This window comes from Ursus americanus, chromosome 9, assembly GCF_024610735.1.
Source record: "Ursus americanus isolate L20-20 chromosome 9, mUrsAme1.1.p, whole genome shotgun sequence".
Taxonomy (NCBI): Eukaryota; Metazoa; Chordata; class Mammalia; order Carnivora; family Ursidae; genus Ursus; species Ursus americanus.
In genome coordinates this window covers 44,472,957-44,496,664 of record NC_142135.1, presented here as the reverse complement: position 1 = coordinate 44,496,664, position 23,708 = coordinate 44,472,957, and the positions used below count along the sequence as shown (strand labels likewise).

At 35.9% G+C, this 23,708-nt stretch overlaps 1 protein-coding gene across 10 annotated transcripts in view; it reads right to left on the bottom strand.

Annotated features, from left to right (window-relative positions):
- LOC123797905 (uncharacterized) overlaps window positions 1–23,708 on the bottom strand; it is a 242,911-nt gene that overhangs the window by 61,122 nt on the left and 158,081 nt on the right. For 9 of the 10 annotated variants that reach the window (XM_087864761.1, XM_087864758.1, XM_087864757.1 and 6 more), the window contains one exon: window positions 5,312–5,370. The exons of the other annotated variant lie outside the window; for it this stretch is intronic. Coding sequence is in view for 1 of the 9 variants with exons in the window: in XM_087864769.1 (XP_087720895.1) it covers window positions 5,312–5,370 (59 nt within the window). In the remaining 8 variants the exon portion in view is untranslated. The remainder of the gene's footprint in view (window positions 1–5,311; window positions 5,371–23,708) is intronic. 10 annotated transcript variants of the gene reach the window in all.

Genomic DNA, 23,708 nt, shown 5'->3' with positions numbered 1-23,708 from the left:
CTCTAGAATAAGTCTGCTAGCAAGATGGAGTTTTACATAACATGATCATGGGAGTACCATCCTATCACCTTTTCCTATTCCATTGCCTAAAGACAAGTGACAGGGCCCTACTTACACTCAAGTGAAGGTGATTATACAAAGATGTGAACGCCAGGAGGTGGCAATAATGGGAGACACTTTAAAGTCTGTCTTCCATAGTCTGCCCATTGGCCTTCAATGATTTACATCCCTTCCACATGCAAAATACTTTCATCTCCCTCCCAAGGTTCCTATTATAGCATCCTATTGTGGCATCCTAACATAACATCAGATCAAAGGTCAATATCTCCTCATCTAAATCTGGTCCAGGTGTAATCCATCAGGTACAACTCCTAGGACATAATTTCTCTCCATCTGTGAAACTAAAGAGCAAGTTATCTGCCTCCAATTCTCTCCAGTTAGAATCTTTGTTCCATGAATGTGGAGACTAAGCCAGTCTTGTTCTCTGCTTTATCTTTGAATGAGCACTATACCTAACTCATATAGACATTTAATAAATACTGCTGAATAATAAAGGTATAATTGAAATCTCAGCAAGCAGACAGACCTGGTCCTGAGGTTTGATAAGAACCCAGACCCAAAGAATGAAGGTCGAATCTGAAAGCAAATAATTAGATATAGAACTAGAGGGAGGGAGGAAGAGAGAGAGAGAAAGACAGACAGATAGCTGGACCAGAATATGTGATCAGAACAAGATCAATAACAAAGAGGATGCCCCTGAACCAGGTTCTTACGTTATCTCATTAATCCATTTAAAAAACATTTATATGGATCTATTATAGTTCTAAAAATTGTGGTATCAGAGATATAATAGTAAACAAAATACAGTCCCTGTCTTGAAAAAATTTATAGTCTAGTGGGAGAGACTCAATACAATATGATAAATGTTAAAATGAATAAACAGAAGGTTAATGAAAATACATGGGAAAAATAACTACTTTTGCATGAAGAGATATCAGAGAATCGTTGAAGGAGAAAATGACCTCTAAATGTAGTCTTAAAGATTACATAAGAGTTACATAACAGTTAACTAAACAACTGCTTCCTGGATTATGCTGGAAAGAGGAAGAAAAGATGATGTTCCAGGAAGAGAAGATAAATGCATGCTAAAATCCCAGCAGTGAAAGAGAGCATGGCACACTGAGGAAACTCTTAAAAGAAGGGCTAGAGTATAGTTAGATGAGGAAAAATGCCAAAAAGTAAGGCTGGACATTTGATAAAAGGGGACCAGATCATGACACGAAATTTGTACTTTATTTTGAGCACAGTGGAGAGCCACTAAAGAGTTTCAAATAAGGAGATTTAAAAAAACCAAATTTATGCTTTAGAAAGATCACTCTGACTTGAGTGTGGAAAATCAATTGGAATGGAAAAGGTGTAAAGACAGACTAACTAGGAGAAAGCTGTTGCTGGAATGTAAGTATGCCATGAAGGCTGGAAAGGAAGAGGCAAAGAGCACAGAGGAGAGAGGTGAGCAACATCGGGGGTGGAGGAGTAAATGGATAGGAGTCAGGAATCATTTGCAAGCTGACGAGGGGAGTAAAACAGAGAAGAGATATGGATGAGTTCCAGGAATCTGTCTTTGAAAATGCATGGATGGTAATACCATTTGCTGAGGTAGCAAATAAAGCAAGAGAAGAGGTTGGGGGCTGGATTGGATGGAGGTGAGCCAAGACAGAATATTTTAGTTTTGAGTTATCTCTGGGAATTCCAAGCGGAGAGGACTTGAAGGCAGTTGGATGTACCTGGCTCTAGAGCTCAAGAGAAAGATTTGATCCAAGCTTTCTGTTATCTCCCTAGTTGAGGGAAAAGATTGGCCACAGAGTCTAAGGACTAATAAATGACTGGTAATGAAAAAGTGAGAGATGAATGCTGCCTGCCACATAATTCAGGGGGACTCAGAGACAAGAAATCCAGCAAATAGTTTCCTAAATATCTCTCCCAGCTTTTTTCATCTAATCCTCTACATTATAGTACGTAGAACATCAGTTAAGGCTTCTAGTCTGATGTGTTAATCTCTGCTCCCAATGGAAATAATATTAAAATGCAAATGAGATTTTAAAAAGTATAAATCCTAAAAACAAAGAGAAAATGAGCAGGGATGAGAGTAAGTGAAAAGAGGTCAATAAATGTTAATGTGCAAAAAGCAAATAGTGGGGTGGCAACTCACCTAGTAGGTAAAAGGAAGTTGAAAACTAGGAACTCACAGTTGGAACCAATGCTAAAAATCGGGCTTTTCCCCACAGATCACTGGAGATTTGGAACTTGAGACACTAGGCATATTGAATGTCCATAGTGAGGAATGGAGCTGGGAATTAGTTGAAAAATCTGTATATGGAGTAATTGGACATCCTTCTTCCTGTTCCCCACATCCTTGTCCTGCAAATCCAAGTTAATGGCTCTAACTTCTTCAGAAAACCAGATATTTAGTCCCTGAGAATATGATCCCTAGGGACTCTGGACTGGTGGGACCAAGAACAATAGAATATGATGGTGCTGAAGTAAAAAAGGAAGATTAAGTGCAAATAGACATTTCTGAACAGTAATTTGTTATAAACTTTCCAGCATTATTTCATTTTTAAGTAACATAGATTCAATAAAATAGATTCAATTCAATAAAAATTTAAATTTGCCTAATAAAAGACTATCAAATCATTCAGGAAATCTTCCTCTGGTAATGTTTTATTTTTTTATGAAGGAAGAAACATACAAAACTATTCAGGTTTTGAGACACCAATATACCTTGGGACAATGTTTTTCACTTTGCTAGTGATGTAAGGGAAAGAAAATAAGGCATCAAGGTTGGAATCAGCATCTCTACAACAAGGCCTCCTGCCTGGTTCTTTTAGGACCATCAGTGATAACAAAAAATATCAGCAGGGACTTGAGTGCCCAGAAAATTTGGATGGATCTTCCTGAATTCCTTATCCCTCCAATAGAGGATTCTCCCAATGAAAGGATCCTGGGCAGTTCCTCAAATCTGAAGATGTTGGCTGGGAAGATTAGCAGAAGAGTAACCCAATCATGCTCTTCTGTAAAGGCTGTGATTATCCTCCCTCAGCCGAAATCCAAATCCAACTGTTTCACCCCATTGCTTCTCCTTTCTTAACCCAAATCAGTAACCCTGAGACAATGAAATTCTTCTCTAATATCATAAGACAGAGTTGAACATCTGCTGTTAGCTCTGTGACCTTGAACAATTCAACCATTGTTCTTGTATGTTCCTGCTCTACCTTACAGACTTGAAAGAGAAGCCATATTTTTTATAGTGGAGAATTCTAACTCCTGTCCTTGGAGGAAGTCCTCTTTTCTTTTTGTTTAAATACTTGTTGTTGTTTGGTTTTTTGTTTGTTTTTTATTTATCACCTCCCAATTATTTCTTCATATCTCCTCTTAGAATTTTCTTTTGTTCCATTGTTTTCCTTTACCTCAATTGATCCTAGTGGCAGTTCATTTTAACTTCTTTCTTATTCCTAATCACATGCTTCTGAAATTATATGCTCATGAAAACACATGCACACAGAAGTGCTCATTCCCTGATGGCAGTTTCACAGTTACCATAGAGACATATCAGTTTCCTATCAAGTGAGGGAGATGAATCATGACTCATGAATATTTATTTCATTTTATATTTGATTATTCCATTTTTAACATCTGCAGCAAAAACGGATATTTTGTTTTCAATATCTTTTCAGTTCAACTTTTTCCTTTTAAAGATAGCACTTCATTCTCACTCAAAAAAAAAAATGCAATGAAACTGTCTAATGCTCTTTGGGCCATTATCTCATAAGTTAGTTTCCAAATAAGTTGATAAAGAATTAATACGTATAAATTTTGATGTACCACTGGGTATTGTTCTACATTTTATATTTGTTAACCAATATGCTCACCTACAGAATTATACATAATTATTAACGGCTCTTCTAATTAATCACAACGGATGTGTGCCTGTTACTTACCTAATGTAATTCCTGTGATTTATGTGGATGAAGAAACTTAGAAAATATCACTAAATCAGAATATTTGAGTACCATCCACCAAGTCTTGGGGGGATTCTTTTTACATTACTTTATATTTCTGGATCACTTTTCAGTTTTCCAAGCACTTTCACATATGTGACAGGATATGAGCATTCAACCTGATTTATTATAGAAACAACTGTCTTGCTCATCTTTCTTTTCTGCGATGCATTAGAAAGATAGTATGTATTTATTTCTCTACACTTCCTGAGAGTGTTTGAAGTTTGAGATTTCCTTGAATTCAAAGAAATGAAACAGGTTTTTGTTTGATACTAATTTTAACTCTGAGTTTAATGGACCATCAAAGTCTTTATGAAAACAAATGAAAAGAGAGGGTTTTGGTGGGGAGGAGGATTCATGTGATAAAATAGAGAGTCTAGTGAGGGAATTAGACAGGAGGAACAAGTCACTTTGATGATCAGATGGGGCCCTGAGAACCTGATGAGAAAGAAATGTCTTGGCCCAAGAAAAAACAAGTGAAGGGACTCAGCTAAGGACCATAGGAAAGGTACTATTTAAGTGTAGAAGCATCTATCGATGACTGACTACAAGGAAGGATGACTTTATAGGACTCTTAGAACATCTCCAAATCCATACCTCAGAACATCCATAAACCCAAGAGGGGCACCTAGGAAAAGTGAAAGAATGATAGTGAGGAAACCCCTTACCAGTACTTTGGGGGCTAAACTGGATAAGCTTTAGTCCTATGTGCTGGGATAGATACTCTAGGTTTGAAACACTGTGTTGACCAAATCTCACTGAGTTTCACAAGAATACAGCTAACAGCATTGTGCAGGCTTTTGATATCCCCCTTTCTATAGATGAAGATGAAGTTACATGACATGATTAGGTATGTATGAGTCAACTAAATTCTACCTCTGCATGGACTTTTCCTGACTATTCTTTATGTAACATTTTTTCACACTTCAATTTACTTACTGAAGATATATATTGGCTCAGATAACTGAAAAATCTAGGGGATATAATTTCTTCAGGCACAGCCTGATCAAGGGTTCCCAATAACGTCACAAAGACTTGGTCTCTCTTTGTCTCTTGGTTTTGCACTACTCTGAGCTGGCATCATTCCTGGGTCCCACATGTTTGTCAGCCAGTTAAAATTTTGTCAAAAATAGAATATATGTGTTTTTCAGGAGTTCAAACAAAAGTCCTCGTCCTTTTGGATCATCTATTTTTCTTGAACCAATTACTATTATGTGATTCTTTTTTTAACTGGACAGGCTTGACATACATACCTAGTCCTGGAACATGGGGATGGAGGCAACTCTTCAGAAGGGCATGGACTCGTGGTTCCCTAGAATAAAATTAAGATACTTATATCAAAAGATAAAACCAGTAGAGAATTCTGAGTTTCTGGTGGCAGTGAAAGCATCATAATATTTGGATCTGCTGGGACTCCAAGCAACTAGATAGCAAAGTCAAACACCTTTGGATGATAGTTACAGGAATACCAAAGTGACAAGATATCCCTTGTGAAAATACAAGTAGATGGGGACAAACCAACAAAAGCCATAGACTAGCATGATATTAGTCTTGCAGGAGGAAGTCGAGGATGAACAAAAGGATGTCTGATGGATCTGAGAACAAGAAACCCCAAAATAGCCAACAGCTTTGGAAAGCAACAAAGGAAAATTTGAGAACAACAGTAGAAACTGAAAAAGTTTTCCACTCCAATTAATAGTTTAGTGCAAGTAAAATCTGAAAAAACTGAAATAGTCTAGCATATGTGAACCAGGGCCTTTTCCCAGGGCAGGTCTAGAGGAGAAACTGCTAGGAGTAGAATCAAAATTAAGCACTGGAGGAAGAGTCACAGTCTCATATAGCTTAATCTCAGAAATGATACCCCAATACTTTTGCTATATTCTATACATTGGAAGTAAGTCACTAACTAGTCCAGCCTCAAGGAGTGGGGATTACAGAAGAATATGGATACCCAGAGGTGGATTCCACCGGAAGCTCTTTTATTAGCTATCAACTACAGAGTTCATTCTAAAATGTGACAAGAAAGATTTCATAAGGGGCGCCTGGGTAGCTCAGTTGGTTAAGCATCTGCCTTCGGCTCATGTCATGATCCCAGAGTCCTGGGATGCAGCCCCACAGCGGGCTCCCTGCTCAGTGGGGAGCCTGCTTCTCCCTCTCCTTGTGCCTGCCGCTTTCCCTGTTTGTGCTCTCTCTCTTGCTCTCTCTCTCTGTCAAATAAATAAATAAAATCTTTTTTTTAAAAGAAAGATTTCATAAAAGAGCTCAGCATCCACTATGCCTTTAAACATGGACAGGTGTTCATCAGGCAGACTAAAATGCAAAGGGCAATCTAGACAGAGACTACAGTGTAAACAGAAATAAACACTCTTGAAAACTCTTCTACCCTTCTGGAAAAAACAGGACTATAGTGTAAAGAAACCAAGGAGTGCATTTGAAAGATGAGGCTGGAGATGTAGGGTAAAGTCAAATTACAGAAGGGCTGATGTACCACATTCTAACCCTTATGCTTGGATGCACTGAATTGCCAGCGTTTTCACAAAATTGATCAGTGTTGTCGAATGTATTTTCAGGATGGCTAACGTAAGGCACTTTTCTAGCTTTGTTGTTTTCTGTTCCCATTTGCAAGAACATTTCCAAGAACATGGCCACACCTGAAGCACTGTAGCTTTTGTTCACCCCTCCCCCTCAGGTTTAACATATTTCATGTTAAACCAGTCTGTTGTAAACAAAGACAGATTCTCTAATTATAATGGCAAGATCAAATATGTTTAATTTTAATCAATAAGGAGCTATTTTGGGCTCAAATCATGGAATGACAACTAATACCCATTGCAGGATTCTTATATTCCTTTCCCCTAACACATATTTGGAGTAAAATAATACTTGTAAAATATAAATTGCAATAAATAAGCATATTTCTACAATGATTTTTCAAAGAAACAGAAAAGAAACAGAGAAAAAAGGTTTTTTAGGATCACAGACTACCTCAGAACAACAGACTGAGAATCCATGATATAAATGAACAGGTGCGTGGCACAACTGTAAAGGGAAGAAACTCTCAACAGCAACTTACAGAGGAATTTCACATGTGACGTTTGCTTTATGTCAAGAATCTAAGCCTAGGTTAATAGAGTTTCATTTCTGACATTAATATTTTCCTCCCATATACTCCCATAACATCGTGCTTGTAACTGTACTAAGACACTTAGTACAATCTACCTTATTAGAGTTGTTAATTAATATGCCTACCTCTCCCACTAGATAATGAGCCATGAAGTGAAGAGATCTTGTCTTATTTCACTTTGAATCTTGTCTAAGCTCTATGCTTAACACAGAGAAGGCTCTCAGTAAATGGTGATGACTTAGAGTGAATTTATTTTTTTATTTTTTTTATTTTTTTCTATTTAAAATACTGTTTATTTGTGATTTAACATTAATTAGCATTACATCTAAGAGCAATATCAGATAACATTTATACATTTTCCACAGGACACAGAGGTTCACTGGCTCATTCTTTATGCCAAAGCAAGTAAATAGAGGCATTAGCAAAAGGTGCAAATAGTTCGCTTTTGCATTTAAAAAATATTTATGCACATTGCATTCATTTAAGATATATATATATATATTTAAAAAGTTATGGAGAAGCATAGTTCACAGGTTACTGTTTCTACATACGTTGTAATACAGCATAAATGATTTAGAACATAATAGAGTGAATTTAAATAGAGACTCTTAAAATATAGATTATAAGAAGGTAATCCAGGGAGATTTGCTCTTGTTATCAATATGCTATTACATAATGAAACACTAGTTTTCAAACTTTAGTCAGCCAAACCACATAAGAGTTCAGAAGTAATAATACTGAGTGATTATACATTTTGACTGTGAAGAAATTATTTTTAACAAATTAATTATTTGTTCACCAATTTTAAGCATTGATAAGCTTAAATCCCCCATATGTGGTAGTGATGGAGTGTCTGTTTTATATTAAGAACGTAATAATCATATCTCTAATTATTGATTAATGATCACTATTAATTAACACCTATTATTTGCTGAACACTATGCTAGGTAATTAGTATGACTTCTGACACTAACTACCCAGACTTAGGCCCAACTTTATAGGTTGAGGGGACAGTCTTAACACAACACTAACTTTGCTTCAGACATCAGCACAAGTTCAGAGGTCCTGAGATGGCTACAGGGTTCCTCAGAGGTCTGACCAGATAGCTACAGATTCAGGTGTTTCTACTACCCCCTCAGGTTCAATAATCTGCTAGAACCTCACAGAACTATGGAAAGCACTCTGCTTACAATTACAGTTTTATTTTAGTGAAAGGATAAAAGGCAAATCAAAAGGACCCAAAGAGAGAGACACATAAGGAGAAGTTGGGAAGGGTCCTAAATGCAGAGCTTCCATTGTCTTCTCTCCTTTGAATTAGGACACATCACCCTCCAGGCACATCATTGTATGATAATACACCAAAAGCACTATACTGTGCAATAGAAAGCACAGAGAAGCTCACCCAAGCCTAGAATTAGAATCTAGAGTCTTTGTTGGGGTTTCATTATGTTAGCATGACTGGCTAAATCATTGGCTATGAGGTTGAATTCTCCAGCCTCTCTGGCCTCCTTGGGGGTCAGGCTAACATTATATAGCTCAAAGGACCAACCCTTTAATCACAGGGTTAGTCTATCTGGTATGACCAGCCCCCATCCTGAGTAATCTTATTAGGTTAAAATATCTAGAAGCCGACGATCTTGTTAGCATAAAATATCGATGTCTACCATGAATAAGAAATACTCCAATCACTAGAAAAATTTCAAGGATTTAGAGGCTACCTGCCTGAAACCAGGGATTAAGGCCAGCCAAATTCATTATTACACAGGAGTGATTTTCATGTATTATCTAATATAATTCCTCTAACTCATATATCCACCTGTTGAGGGAGGTGGTGTTATTCTACACATGAGGAAATACAAGCCTGGAGAATGTAAATAACTTTTTCAAGACCATGTAGCTAACGAGTGGCAAAGCCAGGATTTGAAGTGATGTCTTCCTTTTCTCAACTCCTGTTCCCAAATTAGCCTAATCTTCTACCCGATTATGCCTCAAGTTCAATATTTCTTACTAACATTAGAACAATTTTTCCAGTTCCTATATTACAGTGACATGATCATAGTTTCAAGGGAAGAAAGAGCATTTTATATGAAAGATATTTAGCATGCTCAGTAATTATCTTCAAAGTCAGAGGAGGCAAAAAAAATGTTAAGGACAGAAGTGGACTTGAGTTCAGGGACACCTGGGTGACTCAGTCCGTTAAGCGTCTGCCTTTGGCTCAGGTCATGATCCCAGAGTGGTGGGATCGAGTCCTGCATCAGGCTCCTTGCTCAGCGGGGAGCCTGCTTCTCTCTCTGCCTGCCACTCCTCCTGCTTGTGCTGTTTCTCTCCCCTTCTCTCTCTCTGACAAATAAATAATTAAATTCTTTAAAAAAGAGAAAAAAGAAATAGACTTGAGTTCCAATTCCTGCCAATTTATAATGAGACCCTGAATCTGTACTTCAGTAAAAGCATTCATAATCCCTGGGCATCAGTGTATGTATATGAATGCTCTCCTAAATTTCAATATTATTATGAAATTCACATAACAATTATGAAAGCAGTGGTCATATTTTTTTTCAAATTCCTTTACGTTCCTTTATTTTTCTATGACATTTTACACCTTGTAACATTTCATATGATTTAAACATATAAGTTCAATAATTAAACCAGATTGTGAACTCTACAAATAGCAGACAACCAGTTTTTCAATGATATATCCCAAATTTCTAGATTAGGTTATGGTAATAGAAACTCAATTTTCTGAACACTTATGGACCCAGTACAAACAGCGTATAGGCAGAACTTTAACTTATTCCAATCAATCACCCCATTAGGAAAACTACAAATACTGGAGGGAAAAAAAAAAGCCTTTTAATATATGCATTCTTATAGGGAAGATAAGAAAATGCCAAAAATTTACTGGACCAAGAATCAAGAGATAAGGAAGGTCAAAGATGCCCTGTATTTTAGGTTTTGTACTCTAAAGGGCATTAGCTGATTATAGAAGGTGCTGCAGAGTGGCAGAGAGGCTGTGGACTACTTTTACCAGACTTGTGGGGCTAGTGAATTAAAGACTGGAGGCTAGAAACCTCTGGCAGGGAGCAGGGAGAGGGCTGGTAGATTTCTGTGGCTTTGGACTGGATACTCTAAGGCTACCCTTATAGGATAGGTAAACTATAAATAGAGAGGTTCTTGTAGGAATTGTAGCTCTCTGAATCATGCCAACCCTGGCGATTTTATAAGTAGAACTAGGATTGCTAGTGTCCTGGAGCACCTAGTAGATGCAAACATAAATCCTCTCTGGATGAAGATAACATTTACAAATAATTTTGCAAATACAATATTTATTATGTAATCAAACATAACCAAATGCCCAAGGGAACAAAATTGCATGGATGAAAATCAGCAGAAACAGGCAGTAGAAACAGAAGAATAAGACTGCAACTATTGGCATTATTGGGCACAGAGAGACAAAGAAAAGGAAGATAGAGAAAAGAAAGTAGAAGACAGAGAGAAAAAAACAGTAATATAGTTTAAACTACATGTAACTGGAGTTCTGGAAAGAAAGAAGAGAAAAAAGAAAAGAAAAACAGTAGTACTTGAAATAGAACATTCCAAAACTGAAGAGAGACATTAATCCAGAGATCAAAAAAGTTCTATAAATCCCAAGCAGAATGAATGAAAGAAGCCTACACTTAATTACATAAAAGCATAGGTGCTGAAAATGTAAGTAAAAAATCTTAAAAGTGGTAAGGGTTGGGAAGGAGGGTGAAAAGGATATTACCCTCAAAGTAATAATAGTGAAACTTTCAATAAAAACAATAGAATCCAGAATGCAGTCGAATGATGCCTAAAAGTGAAAACGACTGAAAATGCCTTCCAACCTAGAACTTGATATCCAGTACAAATATTCTTCAAAATGAAAGTAAAATAAAGACTTGTGAAGAAAAACTGAGAAAATATTTCTTTAATAAACCCACATCAACAGAAATATATTTAATGATGAAATGTTACAAACTTCCTCTCTGACGTCAAGGATATACAAAAATGCCTGATCTGACCACCTCCAGTAAAAAGATTATAAATGGAAATACATCAATATTATTTGTCCAGGATATGATTATATACAAAGAAACTCTAAATGAGCATATAAGATTATTAAAATTAATAAGCAACAGTGCCAAGATTTCTAGATACAAGATCAACAATATCAATTATGCTTCTATATACCAGTAACAAATGGTTAGAAAATGAATTTTTTTAAAGAACCATTTCCAATAACATCAAAATTATCAAATACCTAGAAATAGATCTAACAAAAAATTGTAAAAGACTTCTACATAGAAAACTGTAAAAGAATGATGGGATATTTAGGAATTCTTTAGTTTTAAAGAAAGCCTGTAAAAATCAAAGAATACACTATATTTGTAAATTTTAAAACACCTAAGATGTCAAATGTCCCCAAAAATGTCTATAGCTTTTGTGCAATTCCAATCAAGATTTCAGTACGTGTGTGTGTGTGTGTGTGTGTGTGTGTGTATAATACGAGAACTATCATAACAAGCTTAGAAAAGAACAAGGAGAGAGGATTTGTCTTACCAAATATCAAAAATTATTATAAAACTATAATAGGATAATGTGATATGAGCATAAGAACAGATCAATGGGATAGAATAAACAGCATATAAACCGACACACATATAGCAGGACATTTGATTCACAATAAAAGTGATACCGCTGAGCAGTGGAAGAGTCTTTCACCATATGACGCTAAGGCAATGGGCTATCAGTACCCAATATAAATGAAACTTTACATCTACCTCACACTGATCACAAAAATTAAAAAAAAAAAAAGTCAATTCCTGGTGGGTTGTAGGTTTCTATATGAATGAAAGAACAATAAAACTTATAGAAGTTAATAATAAAAAACCAGAAAGGAAAAGATGAATAATTTGGACTACATCAAGAGACACTACTAAAAAGTAAAAAGACAAACTACTGAGTAGAAGAAAATTATTTCAATACACATGTAACCTATAAAGGTTTGTATCTAGAATATATGAAGAATCCTACACATTAATAAGAAAAAAAAAGACAACCTAATTTAAAAATTAACCAAAAGACTCAATCAGGCTCCTCATAAAAGAGGATATTCAAATGGTCAGTCCAAATGGTCCGTAAGGATATGATAATTCCTTTAACATCATTAGTCACAGAGAACCACAAATTAAAACCATAGAGATAATGCTACACACCCACCAGAATGGCTAAAATTGAAATTGAAATACAAAGTGTGGATGAAGATGTGGAACATTGGAAAAACTTCCACCATCAGTGGGAGAGTAGATTTGTACAAACTCTTTGAAAAGCAGTTCAGAATTTTCTTCTACTAAGGGTCAAACTACACATAGCCTACGATTCTACAGTTCCACTCCAAAGTATACACAGAACAAAAAATGACAACACATAAGCACCAAATTTTATGCGTGAGAATATTTATAGCAGCACTGTTTGTGATAGTCAAAAAGCTGAAGACAACTCAAATGTCCATCCACATTAGAATGGATAAGTTATGCTAGACACATACAAAAAATTGCAACAACACATAAAACATGGATGAATCTCACAAATCAGTTGAGCTAAAGGTGGCAGACACAAACCCTACCTACAGCATTAATTCATTTACATAAGATGTTTTTTAAGGCAAAGCTAAAGTATGGATGAGAAGATTATAAAGAGCTGCTTGGAAGCAATTGTTAACGTCAGGATAGCATACACTTCTGGGAGAAATGAGGGAAGAGTGATCACATCGGAATAATAGGTGCTTCTGTCTTGGCATTGTTCTTTCTTAGGCAATAGTTAAATGATGTTTTGTGATAAATCATTGATTCGTATATTTTTTATTTTTCCCTTTTCTATGTCTATATTTCACCATAAAAAGGCTTATAAAAATATGAAGAGGTACTTACCAACTTCACAATGGTAACTCCCTCTTCGAAGGGGAGGGAATAGCACAAGCAAGAGTGTATGAAGAAGATTCAAGTATATCTGTAACATTTTATTTCTTAAAAGGCATCTGAAGAAATAATGTCAAAATATGAGCAGGTCAGGTCTCTTAAATCTAGTGGACATGGTTCTCTGCCCATTTCTGTAGGTTTGAAATACTGGAGAATAATAGTTTTTAAAAGAATTTTACTACTTAACCCTCCATTTTGTAAACTGTGAAAGGGCAATTTAAACCTGTCTCCCAACAGATTTCAATGCATAATGAGTTAGAAATAAATAATTACTCATTGATTAACTGGTTTGTGACTTATTGCAATTGTATTCCAATTGAGAAGACAAAAAATTTTTAATTAGCTCTGTGTCTACCCAACACTCCTGGCCTTACTTCTCTTCCCAAATAGGATCTAGCCAAGCTGGCCTTGGAACTTTGTTGTGTTCTCTATCCACGTTGTTTCTCCTTTGGGTTTTGCAGAGCTGGTGATTATTTATTAATCAGGTTTTCGTTTAAAGCCTCTTCTTTACAGCGAGGTTTTGGGTTGTTTGTTTGTTTGTTTGTTTGTTTGTTTGTTTTTTAAGGTGTGTTATCCACTATTCTCTGTTTAAATAGTCAATCATTATTATATCTCCTTTTTACTTCCTTTAGACATTAGTCACTATCTGAAATTACATTTCCATTATTTTTACACCTGTGTCTTCCTTTCATTAATACACAAAGTTTAAGAGGGTGGAATATCTCTCTATATTGTTCACCATCATAAGTGGCATGTAGAGTAATGCCTAACAAATAGTAGATGTTAAATAAATAACTAGGTCTTAGATAAATGGCTCCATTAAGGCAATCAGACTATTGCTACACATTTCATTTTATTGTCTATTTATCTACAGTTGATTCTTGAACAACATGAGGTTAGAGGTGCCAACCCTCCACAGAGTCAAAAATCCACCCATAACTTTCGACTCCCTCAAAACTTAACTACTATGTTGACCAGAAGCCTTATGGATAACTTAAACAATCAATGAACAATTATTTTGTATGTTATATTTAATATATACTGCAATCTTAACAATAAAGAAGCTAGGGAAAAGAAAATATTATTAAGAAAATCACAAGGAAGAGAAAATACACTTATATTACTGTAGTATATTTATTTTAAAAAAAATCCATGTATAAGTGGACACGTGCAGTTCAAACTTGTGTTGTTCAAGAGTCAACTGTGTCTGTTTACCTATCTATCCATCCATCCATCCATTCATCTATCCACATACACACACACATACACATAATTGAGGAATAAAAGATGAACTTGGGAAATTTGGGAAATTTTTCAGGATAAATGAAATTTACTAACACAATTCAGGCTGCAAACTGTTGCTATTTTATATTAACTACAAGCTAAAATTATTTCGATCCACATTTCAAGTAAGGTTTAAGAGAAACTTTTAAATGTTTTTTGGACTCAGAGGAGAAGCAGTTAAAAATAGTTCCATTTGGTATCTAGCTAACATATTCCTTGTACTCAACAAGGTAATGCGATCTATTAAAATCAGACTACAAAACATTGCAGAGGAAAACAGAATTTTAAATCATCGAAGAAAGAAAACACATTTCCTATTGGAGTATTTTACTTATAAATCACACACAAAAATAGTTGAATCATTAATATTTGTGGAAATTTTGAAAGAAAAAATCAAAATCCCAGCAAGATTGACCATGTAGCAAAAATCTGTTTTCTAATAATTGTAAATTATGAATGCTAAAACTGTAGAATGTAGAATAATTCAGCAAATCTGACTTTAATTTCTTAGAATATTGTAGGAAAATTACCTCAGTGATGAAGACTTTATTTATAAGAATCAGAAAGTTTCTAGGAAAGAAAGCCATTTTATATTTGGGATATTACAAAGAACAAATGTCATTCCTACAATGACATAGAAAATTACTGTCTTAAAATAAGGAAGCTACCCTGGCCATTACAGCATTTAACTGAAGCAATAATAGTGATAAAATTAATTGTAGGTTGATGGGCTAAGTTAAATTCAAAATACTAACCAGCAATAAGCAGAAAATATTTGTCTCTCTCTTAAATCACATAATGGCTTTTAAATACAATGAAGAAATCACTAAATGAAAAAAACCTATAAAATTATAAATATAAAATTTATATATAAAATATAAAAACGCTATAAAAGGTATGTATAAAATCTTAGCATAGCACCATAAAATTTTTAAAAAGATGTTTAAAGGGAGAAAAAAACATTAGAAGGAAGACCTACCTATAACTGAGATAGTAAACCACAAGGATATTTTGAAAAAAATAAACATTTTATAAAATGACTCTCATGAATAATTATCTTTTTAAAATTTTGTTGATGGCCATTTTTAAAGAATCCCTTTCTAGAAGCAGATATATCTTTCCTTTTTTTCCCCCCTATTCTTTGTTTTAACTCCTGTTTGTTTTCTCTTATTTTTCTTCTCCCAACCTACAGTTCCTATTGTTAGGTTGTTTGTTTGTTTGTTTTTAAGTTATTTCTTTTCAGGGGGTGAAAAGAGGGACTCCACTGTTATTATCTAATAAAATCCTCTTGTATTTGGAGGAAACTAATGCCTTATGAGAAGGATGCTTTTATTTTTTTTAAAGATTTATTTATTTATTTAAGAGAACATGTGCACACACGTGCGAGCAGAGTGAGAGGCAGAGGGAGAGGGAAAGAGGGAGAATCTTAAGCAGACTCCCTGCTGAGTGCAGAGCTTGATGTGGGCCTCAATCTCCTGACCCTGAGATCATGACTGCAGCCAAAATCAAGAGTCAGATGCCTAGCCAACTCAACCACCCAGTCGCCCCAAGAAGTATGCTTTATTTTAAACTAACAACCGTGACATCAGTTAATTTAATGTGATAATAACCAATGTGCCCCACTTGTTTTCATTCAAATTAGAAGCTTGTTGCAAAGGTGATGAGCTGACTGACTGGATTTGTTTAGGAATCAAGCCTCATTTTATTCGTCATATTTAATGACTGCATATAGTGGGCCCACTTAGGTGCTAAGAGATAAGAACAGTAAATAAAAAAAATTTAAGAATAATAAAATAAATAAGACATGGGCCCTTCTTTCAAGCGAACCAAAATCTACTGGCAGAGTTTCACTGGGAGCAGATAATTATCATACAATGTAGAAAAATGAAAACTAGTAGAAACATCTTCAAAACAAAATGAAGCAAAAAAGTTCCTTGGATTCCACATAACTTTCCAACTACTGTGCTGTATCTTTGGACTCTTCCTTACCCAAACATCTCCTAAATGACGTCTAAACTTGCTGCCCCCATTTCCTTACCTCCCACTTTGTCTGAACTCAAAAATTGCAGCTACCCCATTGCACCCATGTTACTCACATGTCTCCAATCCAATGGGCTTGGTTTCAGTTCTCATCCTACCACTCTTCACAGTATTTGATTCCCAGACTTACTCGCAGACTTGAAGCAATGTTTCCACAGGTTTTTCTGGCTTCACCCTGTATATCATTTCTTCTAACTCCTCTGTCTCCTCATTCTTCATCCTTTCTGTAAACACCTTGTCCTCTACCAACCATTAAATGTGGGTGTTCCTTAGGACTTTACTCTAGCCTGGCTTCCCTTAACTCTACTCTCTTCCTGAGTGGTCTCATCCATCTACCATGGTGTCAAAAGCATTAATATTCTACCTACTTTCAAATTTTATCAACAGCCCAGACTCAGTTTTGAGAATTAGATCCATTTATGCAACTTATTTCTAAATGCTTCAAAGTTTCTTCAATAAGAAACTTTCTCCTTCCCTATTCTCTCTTCAGAAAATTGTACAACATCCATCCAGTTGTTGACAAAAGAAACCTGACAGCCACGCTTCATGGCTCTCCCTACCTTCCCAATGATTCACATCAAATCCATCACTAAGTTCTGTCTGTGGCAGAATCAAAATATCTATGAAAGTAATTTATTTCCCTGTATCTCCACTGCCACCACCTTAGTTCCAGCATCCATGATCTCTTTCTTGGATTTCATCAATAACTTTAAACTTGTCTCCATACCTCCAACTCTTCAATAAATTCCTCTCATTGCATTTAGAGTAATCATTTTTAAAACAGTTCTACTTATATTACATTGGTACTTAAACCCCTTCAGTGTCTTTCTGTGTTGTGGAGATATGAAAAGGAACTGGGTTTAGAGATGCTTCTGAAGTACAATAAATAGGATTTGACATATGGAATGGGGTAGAGAGAGGAGTCTAAGATGTTTCTCAAATTAGCTTGAGATACTGGGGGAATAATATCATTTTAAAAGGTCAAATTTATAGGGCAAAGAAGAAGAGAATATGGGTTTAATATCAGACCTACTGAGCTTAGAACCTATAGGAAATTCAGGTGGGGATCAATAGTTGTGGGAAAGGTGGGAACTAGAGACATTGAGTTGTGGAAGGCATAGACATGAATCCAACACTCAGGAAATCTTTGTACGGTAAGAAATAAGAACTAAGAACAAAAGCCTGAGGAATACGTTTAAGGGGAAAGGGTGTCAGAGGATGAAAAGTAAGTAAAGGAGACAGAAAATAAGGGGGGCAGGGAAACAGGAAAGTTATCTGAACATTGGAATAAGGAAATAATGTATGCTGCATTTTAGTATACACTGAGCTCAGTTCTAAATTATGTCTTTTGAAAAAATAAAATGTTGCAGAAAAATGCCTAGCAATTTGGTGTGACCATTTCTTTACTGACAGCACATTGTGTTTTTAGACCTCAAGTGGACAGGATTGAGATAATGCTGCTCACTATTTTATTATACAATATCATTGATCCACATAAGGCCCTGTTTTACTGATTGATTTTATTGCCTTTTAGCCTCCATACCCATCATTCTAGTAGATAACCATTCTATTGTGTATAATGTATATCCTTCTTTTGTTTGTATTCTTATAAAATGTGCTCTGATTAATGAGGAAATATATTTAATTAAATAAGTGATATTGCATGATATATTTGGTTCTGATCCTTCCTTTTCACAAGCATAGTTTTATATCCACTCATTGCTATGTGTACTTCTAATTCATTACTCCTAAATGCTGCAAAATATTCCATGATGTACAACCACCACATTTTAATTTATCTATATTCCCTATGATAGACACCCAGGTTGCTTCCAATTATTAACAACAATAGCAATGTTTGCAATAACATTTCCATTTACATACATCTTCTTATGGACTTATGAAATAATTTCTCTGGGTTACATATCCATGAGCAGAGTTGACAGGTCAAAATGCATGCATATACTTAATTTTGGTTACTATTTCCATCTTAGTCTCTGAATGGCTGCCCCAGTTCACGCTCTGTCCAGCAGGACATAAGGGTTCTTGTATTCTCACATATTGATCAAGAATTGGCACACCTGGGGTGCCTGGGTGGCGCAGAAGGGTTCTTGTAATTCTCACATATTGATCAAGAATTGGCACACCTGGGGCGCCTGGGTGGCGCAGTCGTTAAGCGTCTGCCTTCAGCTCAGGGCGTGATCCCAGCGTTCTGGGATCGAGCCCCACATCAGGCTTCTCTGCTAGGAGTCTGCTTCTTCCTCTCCCACTCCCCCTGCTTGTGTTCCCTCTCTCACTGGCTGTCTCTCTGTGTCAAATAAATAAATAATATCTTTTAAAAAAAAAGAATTGGCACACCTATCTTTGCCAGGCTAATAGTTGAAAAGTGATATTTCATTTCAATTTGCATTTCTGACCATTAATGATTTGGGGCATCTCTTCAGGTATTAAATTTTTTTAGTCTCCTTTTCTATAAATTACATGTTCATATCTTGTATCCATCTTCTTTTCTATTGTTGTGTTTTTCTTATTGATTTCAGGGCCCTGGATATTCTGGATATTAGTGCCTTGTCAGTTTTAGACTGTGCATATATAGTCTTCCATTACACTACCCATCTGCTATATCTCTCCATGATGTCTGTATTATTTTCCTATAGCTGTTATAGCAAAGCACCACAAACTTGATGACTTAAAACAAAAGAAATTTATTATTTCAGAGTTTTTAAGGTTAGAAGGCTGAAATCAAGGTGTTGGCTCCCTCTGAAGGCTCTAAGGGAATATTCTTCTTTGCCTCTTCCAGTTTCTGATGGCACCTGATGTTCCTTGGCTTGTGGCAGGATAACTCGAATCTCTACTTTGATTTTCACATGGCATTCTTCCTTCTGTGTGTCTCTGTGCGTCTGCATGTTCACATGATGTCTAATCTAGTCAGACTGTAATAGACAGTTATATCTCACAGTTCTGGAAGCCGGAAGTCCAAGATCAGGGTGCCAGCATGATCAGGTGAGTGCTCCTTCCAGATTATCAAACTTCTCATTGTATCCTCATAAGGTGGAAATAGTCAACTAGATTCCTAGAGCTTCTTTTATAAGAGCATTAATGCCATTAATGAGGGTTCTCTCATGACTTGAGCACTTGCCAAGCCCCACCTCCTAATTTCATCACACTGGGCTTTAGTATTTCAACATATAAATTTTATAGGGGCAAAAACATTCAGATCATAGCACATTCTGACATAGCACATGGCACCAGTTATTGGATTTAGGGCCATGATAATCCAGTATGACCTCCTCTTAACTTAACAAATTATATCTGCCAGGACTATATTTCCAAATAAAGTCACATTCTGTGGTCCTGGGTGGACATGAGTTTTGGAGGGACACTATTCAACAATATCCTTCTTTAAATCAATTTTAAAAGTTTAAGATTTTATTTTTAAGTAATCTCTACACTCAATATGGGGCTTGAATTTACAACCCCAAGATCAAGAGTTGCATGCTCTACCAACTGACGCAGCCAGGCAGCCCAAATAAATGAAAATTTTACCTAATGTTCTGCATAGTGATTATAGTTAACAATATTGCATTATGTACTTGAAAGTTGCTAAGAGACTAGTAGATCTTAAATGTTCTCACCACAAAAAAGAATTGGTAATTATAAGAGGGGATGCTACTGTTGTAATCATTTTAAGGTATACAAGTATATCAAATCAACCAGGCTATAAACCTTATACTTACACAATGTTATGCATCAATTTTTTCTAAATAAATCTGGGGAAAAATAAAACATATTGGTGTTGAAAGATAGATAGGTAGATATATAAAAATTTTTTATAAAATTACATTGTTCTACTGTGGGGAGGCCTTCTGTCAAAATATTCATTAGATAAGACTGTTAAAGCAAGATTTTATATATGTGTATGTGACATGTATAACTAGTGATTGACTTCCCAGCATTCAACTGGGATTTGTGTAGCTCTAGAGAAGCTAAATGTACCTCTAGCTTGACTCTGATTAAGTTTGTTCCCATGGTCATAGTAATTGATTTAGGCCTGGACACATGACTCACCTGGGGACAGAGAGAGATTTGCTGAGGATTTCTAGGAAAGAAACTTCTTTACTACTGTAAAAGAAGTCCCAGAAGGGATTCTCTCTTCTTGTTGGAAGTGACCAAAGGGACTTGAAGTCCATGAAGCTGCTTCCTACCATGATGGAAACTAGCCTGAGGATAAAACTAATTACAAAGTTGGGGAAATCCTGAGAAACTGCAGATAAATTGAAATTGAGTCCTAAGCTTTGGGCTTTCGGTTATGTAAGTTTCTCTAGGTGAATAAGCAGGTTCAGTGTTCCACTACTCTCCAGCTATGTGGCATTAGGCAAGTTCCTTAATTTCTCTAAGCTTCCCCTTCCTCAACCATAAAATGGGATATCCATAGTATCAAACTCCTAGAGTTTTGTGAGAATTAAATAAGACAATTGGTGTAAGGCACTTAGTACAGAATTAATCATTTATAAGTGTGAAGTAATTATGAAATGCTATATTAGTATCATCCTGGTTTTTATTTGTATCACTGACATTATTACTATCAGACTAAGTAGCAAACCTAGGATGAACTCTCAAATCTCCTATCTCTTGATTTGTGCTTCTTCTTAAATGAAGTAAAGCCAAATTATCTGTTGGTCATATAGCCACTGCATTAAAGTCTCCAGTACACTTGTTAACATCACAGGTATTTATTTATTTTGCGGAGAATCCTATTGTATGCAGTGTACTAGGCTAAGCACCATAGACAGAGCTTTGAACACAACAAGGATGATTCCTAATTGTCAAGGAGGGTGGGAAAACTGGACTAAGACACTATCCCCTGCTGATAAGTCAGCTATCCATGAACAAGGCATTTTTGACTAGATAATAAGTGAATCAGGAATTCCATGTTCAAAAACCATTGTTAAAAAGCAATCAGTTTGGAGGTGCCTGAGTGGCTCAGTTCATGATCTTCGGGTCCTAGGATTGAGCCCTACGTAGGGCTGCCTGCTCAGTGGGGAGTCTGCTTCTCCCTCTCTTTTGGCCCCTCCCCCAACTCGTTCTCTCTCTCTTTCTCTCTCTCTCTCTCTCAAATAAATAGATAAGATCTTTTTAGAAAAGCAATCAGTTTGGAAACTACAAGAGTAAGAACAAGAATAAAAACAAAACAGAGAAGAGCAATCATAGAAATTCTAGCCACCCAAAGCTATTGTGCCCTGAGAAGATAATAAAAGATACCTAGCAGAGAAGGGAAGTATGGGGCAGGGTCCAAAAAAAAAAAGCCCTTTCCATCTGAATTCATTTCAATTCTCTTTAAATAATATGTCTCTTTATGATTGTTATTAAGCCATTGTTTTAGGAGGTTTTCAAAACCTTAACTTATTAATATTGCTCAACACAAAACAAAGCATTACATCTAAAAATGGAAATTCAAAAAATATAAGCACTACTTTTTCTTACCAACCTTGGTAAATGAAGCATATTCTAGCAGAATGCTAGAACAGGCTGATTATTTTCATGACTTAAAAGTAAATTCATTGTTTACTTCATGTGTATGTATTTTCCCATGCAGGCAGTGGAAGTACTTTATCACAGAGGATAAACATATCAGAGGTATAATGCTGGGGGGAAATCTCCTCAAAAACACTTAGGGGAAAAAAAAGTAAGCTAAAATAGAATTTTTTTTTTCTTTATGAGAAAATAGCAAGGAATAAAATGAGCAAGCAAACGAAGGAAGAAAAAAGGGAAAATAAAACACAACTACATACCCTGAGGAGCAAGAGACAGAAAATCTATGTAGCCAATAAATAACTCCCTTGTCAGAGAATCTATACACCGTCCAAAGAGGCCGATTTGGGAAGTGCCGGCAAAGATAGGGAAGGCTCAATCACAGCAGTTATTGAAAAGAAGAAGGCAAAAAGAAACCAATAAAAGAGACAGGAAGAACACACTTGACTCTGTGAAAATGATTACAAATTGAATCTAATGGTTTCCATGGTTCCAGGGAGTTTTGGGGGGGTTTTTGGTTTGTTTGTTTTGTTTTGTTTTGTTTTGTTTTGTTTTGTTTTCTGGGCTCGAGATGAGGTGGAAGAAGGAAGGGCATTTCCCTTACCTCCTACAATTCTAATTCCCTTTCAGTGTGAACAGAAATCACACCAAAACACCTCTCAGAGCTACCATCCAAACACCTTCATTTTCTGTCCAATACTGTATTTTTCCTTTCCTGACCTATTTCTCCCTGCCCTACCCTGTTGGGACCTGTACTATTCAGATCAGAAAGAAAAGATAGAAGGGGAAAAGTACTGGGATGGGAAACAGAGAGGACTGTGTCAGAAGGAAGAGGTGGGGAGGCAAAAGTGGGGTACATGTCTTCTACACCATGCCCCACCAAGCTTCTATCTCCCTATCACAGAAGTTATCACATTTGGTTCACTTACTTATATTCCCTATAAAGGCACAGATCATTCTATATAGTTGTCCAGTTTGTTCTATGTCTTGAATAGGAGAATATCCAATATTTCATAACAGGATTTTTTTTTAACCGTACTTTTAAACCCTACTTAAGAGTCAAGTATCCCAAAGGATCATTGCTAACTGAATTTGTGGCAGAGCCCGACCCAGTGGAAAGAGGATCAAGTCAAGGAAAAGTTTTTCCTCTCATCTAACTGTTCAGTGTTTCAGAATTGGAGAGTCAGATAATCACTACATCAAGTGCTTGTCCAGGGCCTACTGAGTCATTAAAATCGTGGTTGGCGTAAAATGCATGTCTCAGAGGACCTAGGCCCTGAAAACTTGACGCCGAAGTAGAATGAACCAGGCAGTACTGTATATTCATATTATCTAATGGTTCAATTTAAGGGCTAAGTTACGCAAAACAAATAATTGGTAGATGTGAATGCATACAGTAAATTAAGTCCATTGTACGTAGAAAATAAATGCATCCTAAGAGAGGAAAGCGGAAGTTACTGGATATGACCTGGATTCAAAAGATAATTCCACTGTAAGGAGATGTTTAAGATAAAGCTTCTGGATGTTGTTTCTAATACCAGGTTAGATAAAGAGCCAAGAATAAGCTTTAATTAAGTAAATTCCATTCATATTTCTTATAGAATATTAACCTTTCTAAGGTATTTTTAGAAATATGATCTAAATATATGTAAATATTTTAAATCAATAAGAGAT